The sequence below is a fragment of the Protomyctophum bolini genome (genome assembly GCF_963924005.1).
Source record: "Protomyctophum bolini genome assembly, chromosome: 4".
NCBI lineage: Eukaryota > Metazoa > Chordata > Actinopteri > Myctophiformes > Myctophidae > Protomyctophum > Protomyctophum bolini.
The window spans coordinates 42,941,960-42,960,918 of NC_137865.1; the positions used below are offsets into that span (position 1 = coordinate 42,941,960).

Sequence of the window (18,959 nt, forward strand, 5' to 3'; positions counted from 1 at the left end):
GGCAGGAATGTTCGAGCGAAACATCCGGACCATTTGTTTCTGACAGGAGGTCAAGCGGCTGTCTGGGAACCGGAAGGTCCCCAGTTCAACCCCTGGCTTTGTGTCGAGGTGTCCTTGAGCAAGACACTTAACTCTTAACTGGGACTGCACACCAGTGTGCAGTATGCAGAGCTGGGAATCATTACAAAAATACCCTTTTATGAATATGAATTAGTATTGTGCTCTATAGAGCATCGCAGTCCCGCCCCCTACCAGGGCCCAGGAAATGATTCCCTGTTCATTTTCCTCATAGACTTTTCGAGAAGTATTTATTTAAAGACCGTTTAAGCCTCGTACAAAGCCAACTGGAGTTGTGACAAATCATGACAACAAACAGTTGTTTTGGGGCCGAACAACTACCGGTACTTACTTCTTTGTAATTATTTGTTGGGTCCAAAATATTGTGTTTATGGTCATGATTTGTCACAACTCCAGTTGGCTTTGTCTGCGGCGTAACCATCTTTACATAAATACTTTTTGAAATGTCTATGGTAAAAATTTCCTGGGCCTGGCGTCGTCATGAAAGGGGGCGGGACTGTCTGCGACGCTCTATTAGCTAATCGTTTAGCCTTCTAATGATAAATGTCATCTGGTGTCAGACTCAGTAGACGCCAGCGGACTTCAAATACCAAACCAACGCTGTCTCCTTTAAGCCCACACAATCAGACTGCACTGGTTTTTAACCTTTAATTGTCAAGTGAAAGTTAACCGAGCAACACGCACGTACGCACGCACACACACATTCACGCCTGGAGAGTGGAGACTATCTAGTAAACAACCAACCAGTGTGTAACTGGTTGCCACTGAGAAATCGGCAGTCTTGTCAAGAGAATCTTTTTGGGGATGGGGAGGGTGACATCTCTCCTTCACTTATCACCCAGTCAGATTGGGGATTCAAACAAAAATACCATTGAAGGTCATTTCTCTAACATCTATACCCTTCCTTTATCTCAACATATTTTTTTCTTATATTGTTCACTAAAATACATCTATCTATCATTTTGGATAATTATGCACGTTGCCTAGCCGTTGGTGCCATGGTGTTGGCAGGGACAATCCACACTGTGTCTCTGTCCAGATGGCCACAGTAAGACTCAAACATTAGTTTGTTCTTGGTGTGTTAATCGCCACTGTTGCACATGTTCATACTACATTCACAAAATACCTGACTCTTCTGACAAAATCAATCACCTCAAAACTTTGCTCAAAATCAAACAATGCTTTCATATCACACACACAGCCGATGTATACACTACAGAGCATTCAGTAGACACTACATTTAGAACACTGCATGCAGGGCATGTATTTACAGAATTTTCTTTAATTGTAAAGGCATTTTGCAATAAAAAAAAGTATAGTAATCACAACTTACCGTGAATATATTGTATAATGTATTGTAAGTACTGCAGGTGCCAGGTAGCTTTGAATGTCTGTACTTGCATAAAAATACAGTAAAGCTCAATTAACAAAGAAAACTAAATGACAAAGCACATTACTTTACAGTACACTCAAAATGTTGTGCAACTGCTAAATCAAAGTCAATGAGAGATTCATTGTGCCTCAGCATCACGTCTTTGTTCTGGGTCACATGCAATATTGTCCCTTGCCAGGCAACCGGGGCAAAAACCCTCTGGTGTGCCGGATCCAATCTTGACAACACTCTGCCGGCCAATTCCATTTCCTGAATTTCCTTGCTATAGTATTAGTATATGGGCTTTGGATTCTGCCATGCAGAGAAAACCAAGCAAAGTAGTTGTGGAAAGGCAAACATTTATGAATCACTGGTTGATGTTGAACCCTTAATTGTATCAGGACAGCACTGTGAAAGCTGACAGTGTCCCAATTCCCAAAGCACCACATACAGAATGCACTGCCTTATTGATGATGATGTTCTCAACATGCATCGTTCCCCAGTAGTACTTCATTAATAAAAGAGAAAATGTTGCCAATCTACAAGCTCACAATGCATCGCAACACATTGTGAGCTTGTTGTGTTTTTTTTAACAGGGTCACCAGATTATTATAGTGATTATCATAACTTCAGTAGCTAGAAATTTGTCCAATGACAGAATGTTATTGGACAAATTTCTAGCCACTGAAGTTATTATAACAATCTAGGTTTCACTGGAGACTATAGTTAGACAGTTCCATACTAAATCTAATCTAACAACAAACAAATGGCCTAAATGGGCTTCAATTTGGGGGGTCCTTGACATGAAAATGTTTGAGAACCACACATTCTTTCGCCTCTGCCCCGAACAGAAACCTACATTTCTGTTCAACAAGGCGTTTTGTTGGAGGACTCCCTCCTCCAGGACAAAGCTCATTTCATTCTCTGACTTTAACATTGATCTACTGCTGGGAGACAGCTCTGAGTTGAACGTATACACAACCCTGGTAAGAGGACAGAGGAGGGGGTTGTAGTGGGTCTCACAAAGACCTCCAGAACCGCCAAGACGGGACACACAGCACAGCAAGCTCTCAATTTATAGACTTGTCAGACGCAGAGACGGTGATGGCGTTTTGTCTTTTGGTTTGACAATGAAAGATCTTTTATTAGACCCCCAGAAAAATGTGTTTATGTGTTCGCATTATTTACCACATAATCAGCCACTCAAGTTGCAGATTATGCAGGGGTCAATTTTCTTTTTTTAAACAACTCGCAACTTCACCGATATTTCACCACATAAAATCACTTAATCACATAAAATCCCGGCTCTAGCAGGATTCTCAACCATTTTATTGTCAAGGACCCCCAGTTTTACATGCATTAGGCTACGAACCCCCATTTAATGATTTTACATTATAAAATCTATGTTAATTTAACTCTTGAGTGTACAAATGGTTCCATTTGTACACTCTTAGAGTTACAGACCCATAAGGGTCCATTTGGTTCCAAACTATCATTTTGCTGGGGACCCCCTGGAACTGCCTCAAGGACCCCTGGGGGTCCCCGGACCCCACTTTGGGAACCTCTTTCTCACTGAAGATTCTCTCTGTATAGCACCTACGTTTACTTTGGGTGACTATGTTCCATTTTATTTTCCACACATAAAAGTGCATATTCACCACCAATTTCAAAAATCAATTAATTGCGCAACTGATTCGTTTTAAGGCATATCACCGATTGGTGTCATAGTTGACCTGTGGAGGTCAAATATGACACCAATACATTATAGACAGCAACGAGGGAGACTTTTAACCTGTCAGGGCCTAAAGTTTTAGTTCTTTGCTATTATATCTTGCACCTTAACCTTTATCCCTAAACGTATTGCCATTTGTCACTATTTTGAAAAACATTTTAAAATGGTTCAAATAGCCGATCCACAAGCCACAACACTATTGAACTATTTTAAAATGTTTTTCAAGATAGTAAAATATGGCAAAGATGTTTTGGTATAAAGGCATGCCCAAGATAGGGCCACTATATCCTATATGTCTGAAAAACATTACTTTTAAGTAGTACTTAAATTACGTATTCAATTTGAACTTGATCCTTTTGGTGTTTTAACTAAGCATTATGTTATACTTTAGCTATTGAAAAATAGCAGATCTACAAACCGAGTGGCGCACTACGAGCTTGTAGGTCTGCTATTTTTGAAAAATCGTAAAAATGTGGCACACATCTTTGAACATATATTCTTTCAGAGCGAACATTTTTTTTATTTCGACGTCAGGCCTAAATGGGTTAAATCCTTATCTGAATCATAGAGGACATGCAGTTACTGTAAAACAACCAGAAATATGTTTCTGTACCAACACAGACGGAACGGAAAAAGGAATAAAAGAGACAAACTGTACATACTTTATATTTGTTTTTTCGTTTTACTGCTCTTTGTCTTTGTGGAACAGTTTAATAATTTTTCATACTTTGCAAAATAAAAGCCAAAGTATCAACAGCAAACCTTCATGATACGAGATATATTTAAAAATGTATGTTGAAAGCATTTTGAAATAGGAAACATTATATTGAGAAGTCAGGGGATCTTCAGCAAGGAGACTTTCAGTCAAACAATTGATCATTGATGACAATAAAGGCCTATTGTAGTTCTGAAATGATTCCCAACCAGCACAAACATGAACAAACGACAAATAGAAAAAGTGAACATAAACAAACAGCATTAATCAAACTCCACCCATATCTGGAGTCAGTTTACAATCAACCAAAGGGTCAGAGAGTTCATTAAGAACAAGCAGCAGAGAAAATGTGTCGCATTCAGAGATTTGGAGAGTTTTGGATTCTGAAAGAAAGCTTCAACATGAGCCTTAATTATACTGGGACTGGGACTCTCTTTTTCACACAGCCTGGGAGTCGATGGGCGCCGATGGGGCGCTTGTTTTACAGTGCCGGCTACTACTACTACTAGTAGGGCGGTGTTATGCAACCTAACCCTAACTCAACCCTAACACTGAAGTCCTTCGACCAGAAACCTAAGCTGTAAAACAAGCGCCCCATCAGCGCACATTGACTCCCAGGTAGTCCCTTAATTACCCATATAGAGGTGTAATGTGTCACCTCATCCAAGTAACATTCCATCCAACTACATTAAACTGCATTCTTTTATCTCCAAATACTAAAATAAAGTTGTGTTTTTTTAAAACATTTTGGTCTGTTTATAATAACATGCATACGATAAAAAAACGTGCAAAAATGTAATAATCTTCAAAAGCAAAGACATCGATACAGCCAGGTTTGATTCTTTTTTTTTTTTCTTCTGTTTTTGAAAACATCATCTTTCAGTAATAGAACAATAAAGCAGAACTGTTGAAATATTGCAATGAACTATAAAAAGTAAAAACGAAGTCAAGCCAGTTAGCCACCACGATGACGTGAAGCAGGTGGACGTTTCATCCTGAGCCAATAAAAAAAATAAAAATAAAAACTGCTAACAGGAAGTTCTTTGAGCAGGAAGTACTTTGAACACAAATATAACTGACCACAAATAACTTCCTGTCACATTAAATTGTAAGAACGGAGCAGTGGTGGAGGAAAGTAACTCAAGTACAATGTTGACGTACTTTTACTTTTACTGGAGTATTTACTCAATACTTTTTACTTCGACTCCACTACATTTCAGAGGCAAATATTGTACTTTTTACGCCACTATAATTATTTGATACTTTTAGTTACTAGTTTGTAGATTTAAATTATTACTACAAAACATACATTAACAACTTCTAGGGTTAGCCAGCCTTCATCCAATCAGGATGAGAGGGGCCTTCCTCCAATAATGATCGAGTGGGGGCGGGCCTTGGTGCACGTGCTGTTGGCCTGTTGCGTCCCCCCCCCACTGTAGAGCGTCTTGTTACCGGGGCGCACCATGCAGGGGTTTTTCCAAATCACCCAAATCACTCAATGCTCCTTTAAGTAATACAAAATAAAGAATGTGAGCACTTTTTTCCCCCACCACTGCTGAGTATCACCATGGAGGGTTTCATATGGACTGCATAATAATCCTCTCAAACATCAAAGCTTTGGCATGATGAGCGGCTGGTCGTGCTAGCAGCTCCAACAACAAGGCAGGCGTCACTGAAGAGCAGCCGTGAAACCTCACAACATTAATTAATCCCAATCGAATCGAAACATCTCAAAGAAGCTATCGGATAATATCAGTCACCACTCAGTCACACACGACAGTAAACATGAATACAGCTCCTGGTACGGTAGCATAGCAGTCAGTCTAGCACCCTTTCTTCTCTGAATAACTTGCATTCTGTCATTATTATTATGGCACAATCAGAAAATTCAGAAGAAAAATACTCTTAAAAACAGGCTCAAATGCATATACATTATACTGTGTGTGTGTGTGTGTGTGTGTGTGTGTGTGTGTGTATGTGTGTGTGTTAAGGCTGTACCCTAGCCCTGTTTTTTAGGACTCGAACCTTCGAACCATTCGTTTCTAATTAATTTGAGAAATAACCCCCTCCAAACCTCGGCGGGGGGGGGGGGGGGGGAGCACATAACTTTGGGAAAGTGTCATAGTAGCTTGAACATGGTACTCTTATTATGCATATGCTTTATATCACATCGAGATATATTTTCGAGTGAAAAAAAAAAAAAAAAAAGGGCGGGGGTAAAGAAAAACCAGAATGGTTCAAGCCCATTAATTAAGATTCGAGTGCCAACCCTAACGAGCGAAGGTTCAGGGTTCAGGGACAGCCTTTGTGTGTGTGTGAGTGTGAGTGTGTGTATGTACTGTATGTGTATATATACACACGCACACAACTGTATATAAGATTTCTATAAATTCCATTTAGAAATATATAGCCATGTATCACTCTTAAATGTGTCATTAAAAGACAGGCTTGTCTGAATAAGAAAGCTGCTCTTAAAACAACTGATTGATTGTTCTCATCAGCCGATTGGCTCCCGTGGCAACAAGCACTTCGGAATCAGAAGCCCCAAAGTATTGCCATGACGACCGCCTCTAGCTGGTCTGGGATCAGTGGCCATGTCTGTCTCCTCCTCTCATTCACTGGATGACTGGAGCCCAGGTCACATGACTGGAGCCCAGGTCACAGCATCATGAAGGTGTTAGGCAGAGAACTCGCTGTGACGACATGGGTTAATATTTTTTGCCCATGACCTTTTATTGCATGACGTTCAACTCCCTAATACCATCTACCCTGTTTCCAATCTCAATCCACTTTACTGGGTCATGAAATAGAAATACCCCAGAAAGTATCTTTAAAAAAAGGAGAAAAAAAAAAAAACTCCCAATGTGGGATTATTGATCTGTAGAAGTTCATATGCTTGTGATGTTGATGGTTTTAGGACAGAGCAGGCTCTAGAGTTCCCGCTGGGTCCCAAAGACAGTTTAATCCGAGTCACCGGTGTCCCAAAGACAGCTGTGTTTTAGTCCCAGTCAGATGTCTGGGTAGAACTCTGTGTTCACATCCACGCTGTGCAGAACAGACTTCTGCTCGGCCGTTGACATTCTGCTCAGAACCTCGGCAGACAACGAGTAGCTGCTACCTGACTTCTCCTCAAACCAGCTGTCCAGCGCTCGCTTGCCGTCGAAGTTGACAAGGGGAGGTCCGTTCACAGCCAGGGTCAAAAGGTCATTCATCTGGTCCAGGCTGAGCCTAGAGCGACTGTTGTTCTTCCACATCTTCTGTAGAGAGTTGCGGCCTTTGTCGCAGCAGGCCGTGGAGCTGGGCAGAACCCTTAGCACCTGGACGATGCGGTTGAGCAAAGGGAAACGCTGCTTGTACCTGGAGATGTGACCCACCACCTCCTTGAAGCCGTTCATGCTGTAGTAGTCGGCCTTCAGGTCTCTCCACTCCCCCACCACGCTTCCCCTCACCTCCTTCCGGCCGTGGGCCTCCTGTCTGACAGAGGGCAGCGTCTCCACGTGGTCAAAGATCAGCGAGATCTCGTCCTCTCCGTAGCCCTGCAGGTCCTCGCGGCTCCGTGGCCAGGAGCTGAGGTCCAGGACGCGGCAGGCTTGGGCCACCGGCCGGCTGTGCTGGTCCAGCCTCTGGGACAGGACGCCCTGGCTCCGCTGGCAGATCTTCTCTCGGATCGACTGGAACTTGGACTCCGCCACGCGCAGGTTCTTCAGGGCCACGCCGTTGAAGCTTTCCCGGAAGTTCTCCTCAAACTCCTGCAGGTACTCCCCGGGGCAGTTGACCAGCTGTCCGATCTCCAGGATGGCGTCCTGGATGCGCGCGTGGACCTGTGATACCAGAAGGTAGTCTCCCTGGAAGACAAAGGCCAGGCGGGAGAAGACGGCGATGACGTCCAACAGGAAATAGATGAGCTTGACCGACTGGTAGTCCAGCAGGAACTGTAGCAGCGTCAGAGCGATGGCCGCGGCGTCGGCTCTCTGAGTCTGATTGCTGATCTCCTTCAAATGAGCCACGACTTCCAGGTAGTCTTTAATCAACGCATTCAGGACATTGGGCTCTCCGATGATCCATCGCACCGCCCGGATGTCTCCCAGGAACTCTGCCTCCTCCGAGAGGGTGGGGGCGCTGGAGCGCAGCTCCGACATCATGCGGGGGGAGTAGCGGTAGAAGCTGAGCAGCTGTTTCAGGTTGTTCTCCAGGTCTTCCAGACAGGTGAGCTCCTTCCCACTGATGGCGTCTAAAACCTCCAGGTGTGGCCGATGGATCATGACCGGCAGGCAGAGGATCCAGGGCAGAGTCTTCTGGATGGAGATGTACAGGTTGGCTCTCATTCCGGATGGGATGTTGGTTCCGTCCACCCCTAACCCGACGACCGGCTGGTCCTGAAACCTCAGCCCCAGAACCCCGAACGCTCGGTCCACGGCCTGGAGGTAGCCCTCCACGCTGGTCATGCCCAGTCTCTGCAGGGAGAGGAACTCTGTGCTGGGACAGCCGTCACTGGAGGAGAACTGGACATAAAATGCCACCATGTCGGAGAAGAGCTCGTCGTTCTGGGCGTCCATAATGACACTAAGAAACGGGGACAGACGCATCTTCTCGGCCAGGTCCTCCTTCTGTGCGCGGGCAATGTGGTGGATTAGAATCTGACAGTCGCCCTCATTAAGATACTGATCGACCACCTTCAGGTCACATTTCCTCAGCAGCTCGGCCAGGGGTCGGAGGTCAGAGAACGGCCGTCCCTCCAGTGCCAGATGGTAGGCGGTGTTGAACAGCAGCATCATGTTACGACACATCTCCTCCGTCTTCTCTGGGTGCATGCGGAGCTTGTACAGCTGGAGACACTTCTTGTGCAGGTTGCTCTGGCTGTGCAGCTTAATGGTGTGGATCTTGAACTGCTTGGATCCGATGATGAAGGCAGAGGTTCTAGAAGACTGGACGGTGTACTGCCGGCAGACGTGGCACCACATCTCGTTGAGCGTCGGCGAGTAGCGCAAGAACCAAAACTTCTTCAGCCACTCCTGTTTGAAGCGTCGGATCCTGCGGCCCGACGCGGAGGCCAGTTTGGCGGGGTCGTCGGCGGAGGCCAAAAGTTCTGCACTGATGGATTCGTCGGCTGAGTCCATGTCCTGGTCGTCTTCATCCAGAACCACTGGTGCCGGAGTCATGGGTTCAGTTCCTCCTACAAGACAGAAATACAACCAGAATGTAAAACCTACAACAAATTGTATTATTATTATTATAATAATACTATGAATTGCCTGCGAACACTGTCAGAGTCTGACTCTTTTTAATTGTCCAAACTGAAATGCTTGTGACTGCAAATCTGAAAGAAAATGAAATTAAATATATGTTAACCACGTCTTTGTACTTAATGAATATACCAACTATGGGTATATTTAGTTAGTTATTATAATAAATTATTTAAATATTATTAAGGGTTTGAATAATAAAATGGAAGAAACATTTGAATGCTTTTAAAATATTAATTTAATGTAAATTACAAATGTACAACAAAGTACAGAGCTGACATTCACAACAAATGAAAAGGGAAAACGGTTATAAGAAAACACATTAATAAAGTAAAATAAATTCGAAATTAAATCCCATGGCAAGCAGTCACACACAGACACACAGGACTGGTCCTGGTGATTACGTTATTATTCTACACTACAGAGGAGGCAAGCTCTGGAGGAAGCAGAGCAGAAGCTTGCCAAGCCTCCGCGTCACGGAAGGGGACTTTCGGTAGGCCAATCAGGCGGGCAATGTAAATGTTTGTTTTCTCATGCCAATAAAGTTCATTTGGATTGAATTGATAAGTCCAGGAAAAAGATGTGCTTGTGATTGGCCAGTAGTCACTTGAGTGGCAGCCAGCGACGCAGCTTGCCTTCTGCACTTCCGCTTGACTTCCTCCTTACGCTGGCCACGCATGGCTCCAACGAACTGCATTGGCCAAAATGAGGCATCTATTTTTTTGTCATATCTATGTGATCAACCCATATGTAAAGGTCTCGTAGCTTTGGGCCTCTTTAGCCGACTCCACCTACCTGGCAGGTCTTCCACGGGCGCTTGCTCAGGATGGGGCAGGGCCACGCCCACCTCCGCCTGCTCTCCACCTGCCCTGAACTGGCTCAGCTCAGCCTCCAGCTCCCTAATCCTCCTCTTCAGCCGGACACAGTTGAGACAGAAGGAGGACGACGTGGACGGCTTCTCTTCACCCTTCTTCTCCTCTTCCTCCTCCTCCTCCACCTTCATCGGAGGCATGTTGACGTGAGCACCGGCGCAGTCGGGCCCGAGCCCACCCAGCATCGGCACTTTACATTCCCTGGCGAGCTGATGACGTGAAGGCTCGATCTCCAGAGACGCTTCGAGCACGTCTTTAAAGATCAGGTCGATTTTCTTCTTCTTGGACGGAGGATGTTCGTCCGCCTCTCCTCCGTCTCCTGGGTGTTTGGCATGTCGGCCATGCAGAGCTGCGGACCACAGACATGGGCCTTTAGTGTCTGTCTCCAGGCCTGGATGTACCCCTGATGTCGTCCCCCGGTCTGGAACACAGTGGTATTAGCCCATTAGACCGATGATTAAAACTGGCACAGCTCTGGACTTGTAGCGGGGGCAATGTTTATAACTGTTATAACAAAGCAAAGGGAATTTAAAAAAGGTATGGAGAATCAAAGTTCAACATAAACCCTGAGGTGCTTACCTGCAGCGAAAAGTTCCAGGACATTTTTTTAATTCTCTTCATGGGGACTTAAAGATTCTGACAAATGGAATTCAAAAAGTGCAATCACTGCATCTCTGGGATGAAAATGTTTTAAAGAATGCTTCTTGGTCCATCTTTTAATGAGGTGTAGCTTCTCAAGTTCTTAGTTTCTATCTCCCTTTCTTAAAGATATTTTCTAGGGATTTTCAGCTTAATTATAGAGGACAATCCGTTAAGAGACAGAAAATGGTGGAGAGATACAGAGACATAAAAGACAAGACAGGATCCAGAGTGGAACTCAGATCCTCACACCTCAAGCATGTCTTCATTAAGCATATTTTAGATAGGTCACATATAGATAGGTACCGATTACTGTTAATATTATTTAGCTGTCTGTCTCACTTCTAAAAGGTAGAAAAACTTTAACCTGCAAAGCTTCATTAAAACTCAACTCAACACAAAACATTCATCAACTATCTAATAGTACTATTTCCATGTACCTGGAAAGAAATGGCAAAAAAATAGTAGTAGTTTAATTTGACACAAATGTTGACACATTCACAGGTTTGTGTGGTCATGAGCACCAGTATATGACTATTAGTACCAGTAGGGGCGCTGTTTGCTAGAAACAGAGCGAGAGAGATAGTATTATGCTGCACTGTTGCCTGCTAATGAGAGAGAGAGGAGAGGAGGGGGGGGGGGAGAGAGGGTTGCACCACTCAGTTCACACAGGTGTGATTTTTTTTAATGCAGTGGCACTCGAACAGTTTAGAAGGTAACCAGTGAGGCACAAAGTGATGCAAACCTATTGTAATGAGACCAATTCTTTGTTTGCATGTCACTGTGTCTGCAAATCTGTCCACCAGAGGGTGCTGGTGATTTGTTAGTGATACCATAATTTATGGTACTAATAGGAAGTACCCTAAGTAGAGGAACTTACTTCCTCTAACAGTGGTTTTCAACCATTTTCACATGAGGTCCATTTATTTATTCTGCATTTGAGCCACGGATCACCATTTAGCTCTCAGACCCAAGACTTTGTTTGAATATTTTGTTGTCGTTGGATATAGATTTTGTCCACAATTCCATGCTGTATTGATGTTGGTACCATATAGGAGAGATAACAGGCAAATGTTGATCAAAGTAACAATTCTTCTACATTCTCTAATTGTGTAGACTTCTTGTAAATTAAGTAGTGCAGATGTTTAGCAATAATTTAACTCTTGAGAGCAGCGTAAAATGAAACCAAATGGAGCCATGAGGGTCCTCAATGTTGAGGCCATGAGGCTTCATATAATTGGTCCTCAATGTTCATGATAAAATGCCAAAATTAATTTCTATTCAATCTGTGTTCAGTCTCTGTGTTCATCCTCATCGATGGGGAATCCAAGCCAATTAGAAACTGCAGTCTATCTATTCCTGGAAAGTTGCAATGTGATAATGGAAGCCATCGTTCTCACGATGATAAAACTCTAAATATCTTAAAACATCTTGTTTAAAATAATCTGCCTAACGATGATGTCACTGGTGGACGGGTTTCTGAACTGCCCACAGCCCTCCTATGAGACACAGACTGACTAGATTTTATTAATATTTTTTGATTATTTTATCCTGAACAGTAGTGAGGACCAATTATATGAAGATAAGTTGAAAAGTGATGAAGTGGTCCTTTAAAATATACCCACAGTTCCTTCCTCAGTCTCACCTGCATCCAGGTTGTGGTCAATGCGTTGCTGGGAGACGCTGTGCAGCCGTCTCATGTAGTCGTCACTGTACCAAACCCTTAGCCGCTCCCCGACCTTTAACCCCCTACTGACCCGGAAGTAGATATGTCCTGCATGTTGGAATGCTGTCAGGTTCCTCTCGGCTTCATCGGATGAAGTACGCACGTACCTGGGAGAGACGGATATACGTTGAGATGAACAGACCGATCGATAAGATAGACAGACATAGAAGAAGGTCAGATTTAGAAAGAATTTCTTGATTTACAATTTAGGCATTTCGCAGACGAGTGATTTACAGTAAGCAAGAACAACACATATGAAAGATGGTGGGTGGGTGGGCGGGGAGGATTTGGAAAGGAGTTGTGGGAGAAAATATAAAAACAAAGTGTTGTATTTTCTATTTTTCTTTCTGTGAAACTTGCATATGATGTCATGCTAATACTCTTTGAATAAGGTTTATTAAATAAATAAATAAAAAAAGAACAACACATGGTAATACATGATCAAATACATAAAGAATAGTCATCAAGAATCATAAGGAAGCTAAGAACCTAGCATCTGTCTAACTAACAGTAGAAAATCTGTACAGTAAAGGTGGTTGCACACTGGACACGTTTTTCGGAAAACCGATGGAGAAACGCCTCTAAAAATCAGAAAAACACGCTCTGTGTGCAGGGACCTTAAGGCTCTGATTGCTCCGATTCTAAAACTACAGCGAATGTACCACTACTGGTATTTATAACTATGACTATGCCCTCAATGCCGTGACATGAGTTTTATTTTCCTATTCATTTTCAGACCTTCTAAAGGTGAGGGGAAAAAAACATTTGAAAATTGTGGGAGGGAAGTGGGAGCACGTCTGTCTGTCTTGAGAGACTAGCCTGTTATCAGCGTGCGCCAGAAATATGATGCTGATCAGCCTCGTAGTGTGCGAGATAAGCTGTGGATCAGACACACACAGATGAACATTATTATGATCTCCTTGTGCAGGCAATTGGTTGTTGTTGTAATAATCTGTCTTAGTTTTAGTTCGCCTTCCAGCTTAGTTTCAGATTTATTTCATGTTCTCCAGATTTTTATCCATAGTCTAGTTTATAAAACTCCTATTAAATCCACAGAACAGTGAACAGAGGTAGGATTTGGTCCCACTGTATGCCAGCTAAGCAGATTTAGAGTAATGATTACACTGTAGGAAGGATGTAGTCAACGTCATAATCATAGACTTGCTTTCAGATTTACAGTACATACTACATAGTGTCTTAGCTGGCATACAGTGGGACCAAATCCTACCTCTGTTCGCTGTACTGATTTAGGTAGTAGAAAATGTATTAGTTTTGCAAGAGCTATTGCAAAACTAATACATTTTCTACTACCTAAAAAGTACCTCATTGATTGAGTGATTGATTGATTGAAAATTGTATTCACAGTTCGGTGTGTGGGGACCTTTAGACTTGTTTACATCAGGGTCCTCCATTTTCAATTCATCAGAACATTTAAAGACGTACAAATATACACTTCTATGAAGAAAATAAATAAATCATACAGTTAAAGAAATGGATGGATAATGATATATGAAGTTTTCTGAGCTGTGCCCCCGGTAAAGACACTAGTTGTTGAGACTGAGTTGTGCTCAGTTACACTGACTTCCACACATGCAGTGTAGTGTTACTGTATACCTCATCCAGTTGGCTCTGGCCTCATCACTGCCATCTATGGACCTGTATGTGTTATTGGCATCAACCACCTGGAAACATTCAACACAATATCAATTTATATTAATAACAAGTGATAATTATATATACACATTATATTATTCATTCGACTGTGCTTGTTTATTGATCCTTCCATCCACTAGGGCTGGGGCGTTATGGGATTTTTATTACCGCGGTTATTGCCGGCCCCCATACCGCCGGTATAAAAAGTTACAGGTATGGTGTGTGCGATATTAATTGTGAGATTACCATAATGACGATAATCATTAAAGGACCACTTTTCAACCTATCTTCATATAATAGGTCCTCACTAATAATCATGATAAAATGGCACGTTTTTTTCTACTCAAGAGTAGATTGCTGGAGCCCATTTTTATGAGCAAATATCTACCAAAAAAACTATAAATTAATTAATTCAAATGCTTAAAAAATAAAATAAAAAGAATGAAAGAAAAATACATACATAATTTTAAAAAAACTACCGTTTAAGAAAAAAAATGAAAAAGAAAATATTAAACAAGCGCACAATGCGTCGTAATAGAGCGTCGCAGTCCCGCCCCTTCGAGAGACCCGGAAAAGAAATCGCTGTTCATTTCTTAAAGTATTTATTTAAAGACGGTTACGCCGCGGACAAAGCCAACTCGGATCGTGACAAATCATGACAATGAACACAATATTTTGGGCCGATCAAATCATTAGAAAGAAGAAAATAAAGGCAGGAGACAACACTATTTGTTTTGTTTTTCTTCTTATAAATTATTTGATCGGCCCAAAACATTGTGTTCATTGTCATGATTTGTCACAATCCGAGTTGGCTTTGTCCGCGGCGTAACCGTCTTTAAATAAATACTTTAAGAAAAGCCTATGGGAAAAATGCATTGCGATTCATTTCCTGGGCCACTCGTCGTTCTGAAAGGGGGAGGGACTGCGACGCTCTATAGGGCATACGTGGTTAATTCATAATGTATTTTTATATGTTTATATCCTCGAGCTGAAAAGGTTTGGGTAAACTCTGCTGGGACAGATAATACTTACTATCCAGGAGTAGAAGCCGGTTGACTCGTCCTTGTTGACCAGTTCTCCTTCATACGGGCCAAACAGCCTTCCCCTGGGGATGTTCTCGAGGCAGCGGACGTCGGTCTCTTCTCCCTCTGTGAACACCTCCAGGCCCACAGGCACAGAGAGCGCCGCCCTGTTGGCACTGCCTGGTGTTACAGGAGCGTCGGGGATGAAGAGCGGAGGGCCGTGGTTTGGACACGCCTTCTGGAAATACTCTTCACACTCCTCACAGACTGAGAACACATACAGTGTACAGTTAATTAAGCAATATTACAGGAGCGGGTGTGCTTTAACCGTCATTAATGCCCGCCTGAGTTGCTGCAGGAACAAGCCGATAGGTGTGTTCCGTAAGCACCGCAGCGTAAGAAGTGCATTAATGGCGGTAAAGCACAAGTCACGACCCTCGAGTGTAATATTGCGATTATACAACAGCAACACGCCAAGATATTCGCTAAAAATCATATTTCTTTAATGACGGATGTAGCCACTAGAGTAAAAATGGTCTAAGAAAACCCCTAGCCTAGCAACCCAGTCGGCTCCGGTCTGGGAGATCAGCACAGCTGATTTTTATGTTTTGTTCCATCATGTTCGTTTAAGCAAGGCTAGATGGCTACTTTAACCAATCATATTGCTTCCTCGAAAAACGACCTGTTGTATAATGGACTTTCATAGACGGACTTCAAACAAGTAAAACTAAATATGTAACATAACATTATCTGCAACATTGAAATCAAACAATACAGTATAGTTAGGAGAACATGGTAGCCATATAATATAATATATAATATAATATGCCCATGATCCTTGAAAGATCACGGACAGAGGTAGAGATACAACAATGAGTAAAAGTTCAAACAGATTAACCGCTGTAAGTTTGGTAAATGACGGATGAAAAAGTATTTCAGTTAAGACAACTCACACCAAAGGTCTATTTCCTGGTTGCTCATAATGTTGCCATGGGGACGGTTGCTTGACACTTTGTCTCCTTTACTCCAGCCCTTCACTTCCCCCCTCTGTTGACAGACAGGAAGCATCACAAATTATTATGGCAATAATTATAATGTAATTATACTACATGCTCAGGCTTTATTTCAGCAATATTATATTAAAATTAACTTTGTCTTAATTGACAACAATGTTAAATATATTGATTAAAGTGTTCATTAACCACACGATTAACCCATTTTGGGTGGGAACCCCTTTTGATGTTATAATTTAGCTATTGAAAAATTAAATCTTTGCTACTGAGAGGGTCCCTGGAACTATACATATTTTCAGATGCGGGTCAGCGGCCAATGTCATATATATTTGGGGTTCCTTCTTGACATGAATATGTTTGAGAACAACTGAAATAGTAATTTTTAATTAGGACATCAGGCCTAAATGGGCCTGATGGGCCTGAGGGGAGTTGCACCACTCGGTTCACACGGGTGTGATTTTTGGCTATATAGAAGTGTATATTCGTATGTCTCTAAATGTTTTGATGAATTGAAAATGGTGGGCCCTATTGTAAACAAGTGTAATGCTTTGTGTCGTCCACTCACAGTTAACAGTTTTTGTATTGAGTTGTACTTGAAATGTACTGTAATTCTGCAAACTATCAATCAATCAAAAAAACAATGTGTGATGGATATATTATCAGTGGCATTCACCATTGCCCTCATATATCCAACATTGAGCACAGCTAACAGACTGGTCTTTGGTTCAGGCAAATTAATGCCCTAATAACCTACTCATAATCATATGTCATCGCTGTTGGTTAGAAACATATATGCCGATGTCCAAAATGATTACCTTTCAAGAAATTAGTCAAGAGTAGCTGTCAGAAGCACACTTGCAATCTTGCATGCATAAATTCAGCTTGCGTAATTAGTTACATAAATTGCATAATATATTTGCAAAAGTATAAATTCAGCAAAAGTTAATAATGAAATTATAGCATGCATGGCCCTCTGAGACTCCCTGTGCTGAAACGTGGGTTTGCAATCACTTTTTGCATAATATCTATATTGCAGTATTTCAATGGTATTGGCTCTAATGGAATTCAAACGCATGGAAAACCAGGCTAGATTACAGACTGCAGTAGAAGGTGTCTTGGAGAAAGAGCCAGCCTATAATGTATAGGTAGCCGGTAGGCGTAGCCTACTATAGGCTACACTGCCCTGCCCAAGTAGTCGTTGTCGCTTGCCAAAGGGAAGAGATCTACATTACAGCAGGCCAACGTACAGTACCACGTACGGCACGGACTAGTAGGCCTATTTTAGGCTCCAAGCAGTGACCTGCCTGCCTGCAGTGCCTGCCCAGTGCCCAGGTCAGACTCAGGAAGCCTCGAAGAAGTGACTTCGATTTGAGGTCAGCTACTCAGCTCTCCTCTGCATGCACACATGCACACGCATAAGTCACAACAACACATGCCTACATGTAGAGTTAGAGTTAGTGCCAACTAGGATTCTACTTTAATAGACACAATATGTAACACTTACGCCGTCTTCATAAAGACAGGTGGCATTATTGCAATGCTGCTGGTTATACAAGCTGTGCTGCTGTGCATGACAATTATATTATCATCCAAGTTGACATATTTACATATTTGCCTTTTGTTTCCTGGCCGACAAGATTGAGCAATGTGTTTTTCACGAATCATTACTACACAACACTTAGTCATTCATTACACAATGACGAAAGATCGTATAAGTAGCCTACTGTGTCATTACGACCGTTACAACAACGCACCGGACAGACTTCTAAAAACCGTGTCATTTGTCCAGATGTGAAGTCTCTCGGGCTTGGCTTTTGGAAAAAAAGAAAAACAAGCGGACTACAGAATCAAAGGCCAAGTGGAGCGACAGAGTTCCATTGAAGTTTGAACAGATCTATAGGTGTTAGGCCTATACAGTATAAGTGAATCCACGGAATATTTTTTGGCAGATTTTTTTTTGGTGCACAAAACAGGAGCTGTGTCGTAGTTTGCAGCTTTCAGTTCTGCAGGCTGTGTAGTGTTGGCAATCTGCCTGCCGTTTTCGGAAGCCATTTTCCATTCTGGACACATTGGCGACTAAAACATAACTCACCTTGTGGAGAGAAAAGCCCCCCCGGCGTCTCCAGACCCTCCCCCGGGTCTCTGTGCTCTGACCGATCGCTGACTGGTCGCACTGGTTCCACTGGTGGGTTAATACAGCCGGGGCGACGCAAACTTTCTCCCCCTCCTCCCGTTAATTATTGCGTCGAGTCGGTCGCCTGCTGCTGGAGCTTTGACCACCATTTTTTATCACAGGAAATGACATGGAAAACGGAAGAAAGAACGAAGCCAATTGCAAAATATATAAAAAAATAAAGTTACTTTGCGATTATTATTTTTATTCGGTTTTTCAGGTCCCCTTAGGCTACCGTATACAGTACACCGGGGCGCCCTCTGTCAACTAATTACTGGCCAGGCACACACTGCTATATATTTTTGGATTAGACTTTGTGGAGGCATTTCTGTTATTACTATAACTATTAATAGACTGTGTGAGACTGAGACTTTTGGATTCGATGTTGTGAAATTGGTTGATCCACCATGCCTATATATACAGCAAATGTCAAAAATGTCCCACTCTCTCCTCTGTGGTGAACAACATCTTATCCCAACTTCCACAGATCATGCATGATTGTCAACCCTTTCAAAATTCAAGGATCCCCGGTTTTATTTGCATTGATAAAGCTTGTTTTTTTGTTTTGTTTTTATCTCTGGGACCCGAATATACACTGAAAAAATATAATTAAACTCAGAACATGTAGGCTATAGCTGGAACCAAATGGACCTGTAAAAGGTCCAATTTTGTCCCATTTGGTTCTTAACTATCAATCAATCATAGCTGGGGACCTCTCAAA

At 42.5% G+C, this 18,959-nt stretch overlaps 1 protein-coding gene across 3 annotated transcripts; it reads right to left on the minus strand.

Moving 5' to 3' along the window:
- Window positions 1-3,745: 3,745 nt before the first annotated feature.
- On the minus strand, window positions 3,746-18,341 carry prdm11 (PR domain containing 11). 3 transcript variants are annotated; one of them, XM_080760878.1, is made up of 7 exons: window positions 18,158-18,341; window positions 16,006-16,099; window positions 15,063-15,319; window positions 13,992-14,059; window positions 12,297-12,484; window positions 9,936-10,433; window positions 3,747-9,070 (listed from the first exon to the last, which is right to left on the minus strand). In XM_080760878.1, the coding sequence occupies exons 2-7, from the start codon at window positions 16,031-16,033 to the stop codon at window positions 6,906-6,908; spliced, it is 3,204 nt and encodes a 1,067-aa protein (XP_080617004.1). In that variant the 5' UTR covers window positions 16,034-16,099; window positions 18,158-18,341; the 3' UTR covers window positions 3,747-6,905. The 3 variants fall into 3 exon arrangements, with proteins under 3 accessions (XP_080617006.1, XP_080617004.1, XP_080617005.1); XM_080760879.1 differs by having other exon boundaries at window positions 16,006-16,097; window positions 18,154-18,341; XM_080760880.1 differs by lacking the exon at window positions 9,936-10,433 and having other exon boundaries at window positions 3,746-9,070.
- Between the last annotated feature and the right edge of the window lie 618 nt (window positions 18,342-18,959).